General features: G+C 43.4%; 1 protein-coding gene and 1 non-coding gene across 3 annotated transcripts; both read right to left on the bottom strand.

Moving 5' to 3' along the window:
* Window positions 1-1,221: 1,221 nt before the first annotated feature.
* Window positions 1,222-8,382, bottom strand: Cfap418 (cilia and flagella associated protein 418). Of its 2 annotated transcripts, none has more exons than XR_008719691.1 (3): window positions 8,195-8,230; window positions 3,686-3,904; window positions 1,222-1,286 (listed from the first exon to the last, which is right to left on the bottom strand). XR_008719691.1 is itself a non-coding variant. In XM_055603605.1 (3 exons), the coding sequence occupies exons 1-3, from the start codon at window positions 8,323-8,325 to the stop codon at window positions 1,269-1,271; spliced, it is 333 nt and encodes a 110-aa protein (XP_055459580.1). In that variant the 5' UTR covers window positions 8,326-8,382; the 3' UTR covers window positions 1,222-1,268. The 2 variants fall into 2 exon arrangements, 1 of the variants encoding a protein (XP_055459580.1); XM_055603605.1 differs by having other exon boundaries at window positions 3,686-3,869; window positions 8,195-8,382.
* A 368-nt stretch (window positions 8,383-8,750) lies between these two features.
* Trnas-aga (transfer RNA serine (anticodon AGA)) lies at window positions 8,751-8,832 on the bottom strand. Its single transcript has one exon. It is a non-coding gene; the product is annotated as a tRNA-Ser (tRNA).
* Between the last annotated feature and the right edge of the window lie 778 nt (window positions 8,833-9,610).

Here is a 9,610-nt window from a genome sequence, read left to right as displayed (position 1 = left end):
TTTTTTTTTTTTTTTTATATGATAAATATTTTACATAGACCCACCTTCTTCCTTTTCCAGATAGAAAACCAGATATAGCAGGGGGGAAAAAGTAAACTAACACAGAAATTTACATTCACTTAGTACTCCAATCAAACCCACAGAAAATAAGCTAAGACAAAGATATAGTTTACTGGTACAAATGAAAAAAATGTACCTTACTGTATGTAGGACATTTAAGCCTATGTGTAGATGGAAAGGATAGAAGTTATATTTGGGAAGGAAAGCAGTACACAAAATGATTTGCAGAGGTCTCAAATTATATTTTCAATTTTTATTTATTTAAAAAGTCCAGCTGAACATGATGGCATATGCCTATAATTCTACCACCCAGAAGGCTAGTCACTAGCTCAAATTCAAGGCCATGTTGGGCTAAGCACTGAGAAACTGTTTTTTGACTGACAGTCACTTGGATGGAATACCTGTAGAAGCCAAAAAAGAAGAAAAGGGCCATTGGGCCAGGGGATACCTTAATAGAGGGGCATGTTAGAACATGGGTGGAAAGCTTAACCAGGGTTATCCGTGGGTGATGCCACGAGGAGAGGAAAAGGCATATGGAAACCTACTACTTTGTATGCCAATTAAAAAGCATCAGTAAAATTTAAAAAGTCTAGAGGAAAAAATATAGCAAAACATTAACTCATGTTTAGAATGAGTATATATGATGAGTTCCTCATACCATAGTGTATAGATGGCTGTTACATTTTTGAACTTTTTATAAAGCTAAAATAGGCAAACATTTAAAACATTAAAATATTTACAATTTAGTCAAATCCACTGGTTTGTGAAATAACAGTAACACCATTGTATTCTAGATGCTAAAAAAACGCTCCTGCATTGAAAGCTTATGGCTTTGGGCCTTTTAGAGAGGTGTTCTTAGACACTGCCATGAAATCTAAATGACTAAGTGAGTTGTGAGCTGGCTTCCCCAGTGACAGCTTTTCTAACCTCTTACTCTTGGTGAGGAGTTAACAGAGATACACACAGAGTTTCTGATAGTTTATCCTTCCACAGTCTTTCAAGTGGATCATTTCTTTACCTGAACTTCTCAAAAGTCAAAAGATTACATCCGGATAGCTGCTGTGCCTTAATTTTTAAGACTATCCTAAGCAGCTTAAATAACGAAGGAATTACTGTACATTTATAATAAGTAACTTACAAAAGATTTTTTGTCAAAGTTAGGCTCCTCAAATATTTCATTAATAAGACTGTCAAGATCATCTTCTTTTTTAAATGTTTCTGTTGATCTGAAAAGAAAACGTGCACACAATAATAAACCCTTTCCTGGAACTGAAAAACAGATGTTTCACTGCTACAGTTACAAGCATGTTTTTCAGGTATGGAAATATGTCACAACCTGCAGGGCTTGGGACTGTCTTGACAGGGGCGAGTGGGGAATGAAGACATGACAGACCCACATACAGAAGGGCTGGGATAGTGCGGACTGTGTGCTCTGGGGAGATACACCAACAGCAATGTGGGGAGACTCAGAGGTTATGGCAAGCAGTAGGCAGGGGAGGGAGGAGGGAGCTGCTGTTGGTAGTTTCTGTACACATGGGCTTTAACTAAAGAGGAGCTGTTTGTACATAAGCCTAACCTGGGCAAGGCTCTGCCATACCCATGAGTCTTAGGCACTAAGCTCCTTGACATGGCAGACCTTGTGTCAATAATATACTTTCAGGACTTCAACCAAACTCACAGAAACAAGCTGCTTGCTGAGACAAAGATATACTTTATTGGTACAAATTCACACATGTACCTTACTATTTTGCAGCTTAAGATATTTAAGCCTATGTATTATACTAAAGAAATATTGGGAAATACTTTTCTAAAATATGTCACTTATACAGAAAATGGAACATATATAGGCTATAAATCAATACTAATACCATATAGGTTTCAACTTTAAGTCAAACAACCTTTCTCTTTCTAAAAGGAACCAAAGATCATGTCAGCAAATGACCAAAAGAGAAAATCCCTCCCCAAAGTCAAAGAACTCCTGCTATGTGTCAGAATATCTCAACTACTCCACGCTCTTCGGGAGGAGCCACAAAGGGATTTAGTGCAAACTACTGCCACAGAGACCATCCATTTAAAAGAGCACGGGGCTCGGGACAAAGCACACTGGTTGAGTACTTGTTTAGCATGGACACAGTCTGGGGTTCTGATGTCCAGGCAGCACTGCCCAGTCTCCTGCCACCACTCCGAAGGAGTATGTACTACATGTTGGGCAGTCACTGTCCTAAGGCTTTCCTTACTTCTAGCTTTAGGTGAAGCAAAGGCAGTGAGATTCAGAAGCTTGTACAGGCCATGTAGATAAGGGGAAGTTCATATACTACATGTTTTGAGACAACTGTTCTTAGTTTTTATGCTGTGGACACTGTTCATCAACTTTGGAAGTTCATTGGACCATTGGATAATTTTTTGTTGTTGTTGTTCAAATTCTTTAGAAATGTACTTACTTTGAAATCTTAACGTTAGGAATATATCCCTCATACCAAATGGTTGATATAATTACCTCTAGGTTTTGTGTTATAGTAAATAAAAATGGGTCTTGGGCTATATAATGTTTGTTATTAGCCTTAAGATTGTCACAGTGGTATTATCTTACTATGAAAAATAATAAGACACAGACACCTGTCAGATTTTATCATTGCCTTATTTACTACCTATGCTGTCTGAATAACCTCACCATCACCTCCCAGCCCCCGTAACGTACAATGCCATTCTCCTTAACCATTCTATCTTCCATCTAAAATCTTAAAACACTTGCTTTTATTCTTCACCTGGGCCCTTTTATGCCATATTGGAGTCCTTCCCCAGGCCCCATGTGGTTTTTTCTCCAGGCTAACCCATCGTGGTATCCTCCTTCTTCCTCTCTGTCTCTGTCTCCCATGATTCTCATGATTCTTCCATCGTCAAAAGCCTGGGAACCTCAGCCATGCTACCCTATTTTGCCCAGGTATAGGCCATTTAACAAACCAATCAGATATGTTTTAGGCAGGTTTACACAAACAAGGATGGGTGTATCCGGCGGGCAGTAACCAGATCTTGAGGGTCAGTAATTAGCATTAGATCAACCTCCAATAATTTCCCTTTTCTGTCTAAATAAAAAAGCCATTTTTTACAGTAAGAATAATTATAAAACAATTATAAAAACCAATAGGTAAGACCATATATATATACATATACATATGTATATATATGCACACATACATATAATATCTAGTTTAAATATATTTGGCAATCTTGAAGAAAATATCTACTCTATCTATGAGGGTCTAAGATTTTTGTACATAAGTACCTTTATTGTAGTTTTTACCTATCAACCTAAAAACATCTATCTAGACCTAAAACATCTCTTTATTTATTTCCTAAGCAATTAAGCTAATTGTAAAATTTTGACTATCTGGTCTTCAACCCCATCAGAGACTTGAGAAGGAATAAATTAAATACTTGAGTAAATAGGAAGCACATACTAGCAGCTTCCAAAAAAAAAAAAAAAAAAAAAGGAGATTGACACAGACAGTTTGCTGTCTGAACTGGCACCCAAAACTCTATAACATTCAAGCATCATCTTCAGCCTCTGGCCCAGTATATTTGACAGACATATATACGAAGCAGGAACTATTTAGGACTTGCTTACCCTGTCTTGGCAGAGTTTGGCAGTCGACTTGGCCTGCATTTGAGCTTGCCCATTTTTGGCACAATTATGTCTGTCATGAAGCGAGGGGATTTTCTTGACCTGGGTGGCTGGTTGGCCACATTTGAAGCCATCTCCATATGGAGGTTCTTCGATGCTCATCATTTTCTTTGAGGTAGGCGGGGTGCTGCCAGGAGATGACATATCTCATTGTCAAAGAATCTTTAAAATAATAAAAACATTTCTAAATGCAATATTCCGTACGTCTCTGAGGTTTTTGAAGACTTATCTACCTTTATATAATTTATTTATCTATAGAATCATATCTATCTGTTAAACTGAGGATATATATTTTTGTGATAAATGAGCTGTTGTCTGATATGACCGTGCATTGACTAACAATTAGCTTGCATTGCCTAATATCCTAATAATATGGTAACTTATATTGCTGATCCTACTACATGGGAATAGCTCTGAAACTGACTGAGACATGGATGTCTATGAATAGCCAATAATTCTTGTTGGCTACAGAATCCCCAGGACATATACATGCCATCCTTTCATGTCACGAATAAAGATTTACAGATGCCTTTCTTCTGCTCATACAAAGAGCAGAAAGCCATTATTCTTAATTGATCTGTGTATCCTGAACATCTCATACATCTCAATTATAGAATTGTAAAATGCTTGTGAGAAGTTATGTATTTTTAGAACAAAAAACCCAAAAAACAAAAAACAAAAAGCAGACCCTAGTGATGCTGGATCAAACCTGACAGGATTCATCTTTAGCATGCTGAGACGCTGACACGTCTGTTCCAGCACTCTGCTTCTTCCAGACTTAAACTGCTTCAGTTGCTGTTCTTCATCAAAACCTGCTCCCAAGATAGCTCTGCAGAAAGCTACTGATCTCAAATGGCCTAGCATTTCAGACTGCTTGGAATTTCTCAACATTTTGAGATTGGACCACGAATGTTACTGCTAGTTTGCTTAACCATTTTTCCCAACTTCCTTTGGGCCAAAAAGGATTGTTTTGCCCCAAAAATCAGCTAGAAGAAATCCATGAGATTGATATCCCACTTCCCTTAAGGGGGATTGGGTAGGTTTTTGGTTGTTTTCTTGGGCTATGAATGTCATTGGGAGATGGTTATAAGTTATTAATGATCTTATTCAGAAAGAAAATGAAATTAGACTCAGGGATTTCTCTAGCTGATTTTTTGGGGCAAAGCAATCCTATTCGGCCCAAAGGAAATTGAGAAAAATGGGTAAGCAAGCTAGCAATAACATTTGGATGTGTTTTAAGTAAACTTTATATGAACTCCTCTTTAATTTACTGTGTAAGTATACCCTTGGCTTCCTGTATCCTGCACATGAAGACAAGCCTGAGGTCCCTCCCAGGGTTCCTATACCTCCTAGGCTGGCAAAGCCAAACTACTGAAGGTGGTCAGCAGAAGCGACCCCCAACACATTCAGTGATGAAGACAGGCCTCCCAAAGTCCCACCAAGAGAACTTCTGTCATGGAGGAGCTCCTGTACCCCAAGTCCTAAACACCTTCCATCTTACCTCAGTGGGGTCATGCCCTCAACACAGAGCTTTGCTCTTGACCCCAAGTATGTCACCAGCAAAGCCCTGCAGAGACAGAACAGTGAAGAATCTGCCAACAGCTTTGCTTCTTTAGGTGTTCCTCTCTCATTTTTTTTAAAACTCATTTTTTATTTTTTGAGACACAGTTTCTCTGTGTAACAGCCCTGGCTGTCCTAGACTCACTTTGTAGACCAGGCTGGCCTTGAACTCAGAGATCCGCCCCAACTGCTGGGACTACAGGCATGCACCACTGCGCCTGGTGTTGCCACTCTTTTTTACTCACCACGGAGTAACCTATATCCATCATTTGATTTACTCTTAGAGTCTGCATGGTCTCTTCAATCTTAGAACTACTGACATTTGAGGTCAGATAACTCTTGTATGTTGAGACGGGGTACTACTGGACTCTCTAGGGCTATTTTATGGGGTTTCTAGCTACCTGCCAGATGCCTATAGAATACTTTTTTCCAGTTGTGAAAACCAAAAGAACTTCTCTGGCCATTGCAATATCATCACTGGTGTAGAAGTACTGACCTAGTTGAAGTGCTTTAATTTCTCTGAGCTTCAGATATTTCACCTATGGAAAAAAATCTTTCAAACTGCTGTCAGGTGTAATGTTCTATCTCTGGTTTTATCTGTATATGTCAACTACAGTGGACTTCTTACCTCAAATCCTTAAATTCGGGTCTCTCAGTTCTAACCCTCTTTAATCTTTCAGAAGCCCACAGCACAGCTGTATAAGAGATCTTTAACTTTCTTTTTTTGAGACTGGGTTTTACAATGTAATCCTGGGTGGCCTAGAACGCAGAGATGAGTCTGGCTCTGCCTTTGGGATTAAAGGGGTGCACCACTGGGGCCAGGCTATAAAGATGTCCTCATCAGAGTCCTCCTTTGGTTTTGAAGACATACTGTCTAGGCTCTTTTCTCATATAATTCAAGAATTTCATGAGGCAGATGAGTTTTTAAGCTTCTCCTCCTGTTCTTGTTTTGAGACCTGGTCTTACCAAATGGCTCAGCCTGCCCTCAAACTCATTCTTTGACCATCATTATTAGGCCCACCTAGACTTGGTGAATGAAGAGATAACACCATTCCTCTCATTGGGTGATAGTGGTAACAATTATTGGGGACTTAGCACAGAGAAAAGACTCAGTAAATGTTAGCTGTTACTACAACTATCATCTAGGAGATGGTATTATCGTTAAGTAATCCCTCTGTAGCATCCTGAACCACTTTATTACTCTGCAGTATTTCACTCAACCCATGCTGGTTGAACACTTCAACAAACTGTATGCATTTACCATTTACATTACAGCTATTTCTGGTATCCAGATGAGATATGGCCAATTACTGCATCATTTGCAAAGCTCTCATTTAAAGAGGCAGTTTCAGTATTTTCGTTCACAAAAAATGAACATTATGCCATGTAACCAGCAGGCGGTCTGTTCATAAACTCACAAACGGCTTCCCTTGGCTCAGTATAAAACTTCAATGTGCTGACATTCCATACCAGAATGGAACTGTATTTAAAACTTGGCTTAGGGTATCTGTTGTGGCTTTTTGCACAACTTAAAAGCACTATACCTGACAAAAAGTTTTAACACAAATGATATCAGTTCTTATTAACTATAGGCATTTATAGACGAGTTAAGGTAGCTGGGGCACGAGGAGCACGTAGACAGATTCTAGTACAGAAACGGGCATGGAAGAACGCATGGCTGGGGAGGAGCCACAAAAATGGCCATCCCTTCAGCATTGAGCTGCCCGCTCCAAGACAGTCTATGCTTCTCTCTGCTAGTTCTAAGACGAAAAGGCTCTCATAAAAGGCTCTCCAAATATAAAGAAACAGTTAACTAAAAAGAACAAATACTGCGAAGTAATAATATATAAGTTAACGGAAGCGTATTTTCATAAACATTCAGCCAAATGGGGTTGGCCAATTGAAAGCAGCCACTCTAGTGTCTATTTTCTTATTTTTTGTAGACAGGGTTTCTCTGTGTAGTCCCAGTTGTCCTGGATCTCATGCTGTAGACCAGGCTGGCTTCAACTCAGAGATCTGCCTGACTCTGCCTCCTGAGTTTAAGGGCATGCACCCCCACGCCCAGCTGGTTGCCTATTTTTAATAAATGTTTTGGAACTTCTATTTTGAACTCTTTTAGAATTTTTTCAATGTTCCGATTGTCCCCAGGTTGATTTTTATACACAAATGTCATGGTAGGTTAAGTTTGGTTAGTTGGGTAATACTGGGAAACCCCAACGGGCCCCAACCAGAGCTGCAAAGCTACCACTGTAATCCCACCGGCCTTTCCAAATGTTCTAGGCAAGAGACAAATTTCTAAAAGATCCTAGCAAGAGTTACTGCTGATCCTAAGCCCTCACTTTAAATGATAACGCACCGATGCTTAACTTTTTGTTGTTCAAACCCCTAAAGACTTAAGTGTTCTTAAATTTCGTCCTGGATATCGGACATCTGCTGGGGCCCCTAACTTGGAGACACGGGGGAACCGCAGGCAAGTGGCCTATATAATTCAGGTGTTTACAATCGATACTCTTAATAATGAAATCTTCTCTCATCCGACTCCTCGAGCCTAAACAATCGGACAATGGTTCTCTTAACAACTGGCCCAGGGGTTGCCTGGTAACGGGTGAGCGGCAGGACGTTTTCAGTCGGGACACCTCACTGAGAAGGCTCCGGATCGGGTCAGCACGGCCCTCTCGGGGCTCAGGGGAGGGTGGCCTCGGACTCCCCGCCGGGTCAGGGCCGTCGGGGGGGAGGGGCTCGGTTCCCTCCCGCTCGCCCCGGGCCGGGCTCTGAGCCGCGAGGGGAGCCGCGGGGGCGACCACTGCGGGGGCCGCGGCCCAGGCCGCGGACGGCGCGGCGGCGGAGGGCGGCCGGGGGCCGCGCCAGGACCGTCCACCCGCCCGCGTTAACCTGAGATCCTCGTCCGCCTGGGCCTGGTTCCGGCCGCCGCCGGGCCGCGCCTCCAGGTCCAGCCTCAGGGGCTCCAGCCTGCAGAACTTGGTCTCGACTTCGTCCAGAAGCTCGTCCAGGTCCTTCGCCATCTTGGCCTGGCGCGCCTCCCCGACTCGGGACCGGTGGTCTCCACGGCAACGCCAGAAACCGTCGCGCCTCCCCGCCCGCGCGTGCGCAAACCGCCGTCGCCGAGGGGGGGGCGGAGCGCGCAGCCGCGGTGCCGGCGGGCGCGCGCTCGTGCTGGCGAGGGGTCCGGCGGGTGTCCGCCGGCCACAGCTGGCCCCGGTGGGCCCCGCGCGTCCCGCTGCGCTTCCCGCGGTGGTCGTGCCAGCCTGGGCGCCACCGGGATGCTCTCCTCTCCCGCGCCGGCTCCTTATGAAGCGTCTCCTTCCACCCGATCCCGACCCCTGCCTTCTCCAACCGTTTGTAAACTCCTTAAATTGTTCCGGGCGCGCCTGGGCAGCTGCAGGCACGGAAACCAAAAAGTTGTGTGGCAAAAAGCATCCTCCGCACCCGTAGTCGGCAGGATTCGAACCTGCGCGGGGAGACCCCAATGGATTTCTAGTCCATCGCCTTAACCACTCGGCCACGACTACTGGCGATGCTAATTTTGGCAGGGAGTTTCTATGTAGACTCTGCATTGGACGCTCCTGCCGTACTAACACGGCCGGGGCCTCCGCTTAAGCGAATTCGACCGTCCCGGCTCCAATCGTTTCCGCGGTTTGAAGAATTCTTAGAACCGTTCTGTCCACCTTTTCCATTCTGACTCACAAAGGTGTGGTGCTGAGTGCTCAAAGCTAGATTCAGAGGGATAGAGAGGAGGGACAGAGGCGAGGGAGGGAGCTGCCTACTTCTTTGCTCGTTGATTGAGGCATTTCCCGTAGGGAAGCTGGAATTGCGGGGAGCCACTGGCCAGCCTCCCAGATTCCCCAAACCCTTCTGGGTTTTTCTTTGACAAACAGCTCCCTGGATGGTTTTCTCTCATTAGCGATTACATTATTATTAATTATTATAATATATTATTACCTATCAATTTTTATTTTTTTACCATTTTAAAATTATCATTTATTACAGTTTATTCAATTTGTATCCCAGCTGTGGCCCACTCCCTCCTCTCCTCACAATCCCACCTTCCCTCCCTCTTCTCCCCCTATGCCCCTCCCCTAGTCTACTGGTAGGGGAGGTCCTCCTCCCCTTCTATTTGACCCTAGCCTATCAGTTCTCATCAGGACTGGTTGTATTATCTTCCTCTGTCGCCTGGCAAGGCTGTGCCCTTTCTTCAGGGGCAGGTGATCAGAGAGCCTGTCACTGAGTTCATGTCAGAGAGAGCCCCTGCTCCCCTTACTAGGGGACCCCACTTGGAGACTAAGTCTA

Source organism: Psammomys obesus, unplaced genomic scaffold (assembly GCF_907164565.1).
Source record: "Psammomys obesus unplaced genomic scaffold, mPsaObe1.curated_primary_1811, whole genome shotgun sequence".
NCBI lineage: Eukaryota > Metazoa > Chordata > Mammalia > Rodentia > Muridae > Psammomys > Psammomys obesus.
The sequence above is the reverse complement of the archived record's forward strand: the minus strand, read 5'-3'. Positions and strand labels throughout refer to the sequence as shown.

Excerpts from the sequence above, each read along its gene's own strand:
- Cfap418 (XM_055603605.1), bottom strand. The coding sequence starts at position 8,325 with ATGGCGAAGGACCTGGACGAGCTTCTGGACGAAGTCGAGACCAAGTTC. Across the intron at positions 3,870-8,194 it reads CAGGCGGACGAGGATCTCAG|CACCCCGCCTACCTCAAAGA; the intron begins GTTAACGCGGGC and ends ATCTCCTGGCAG.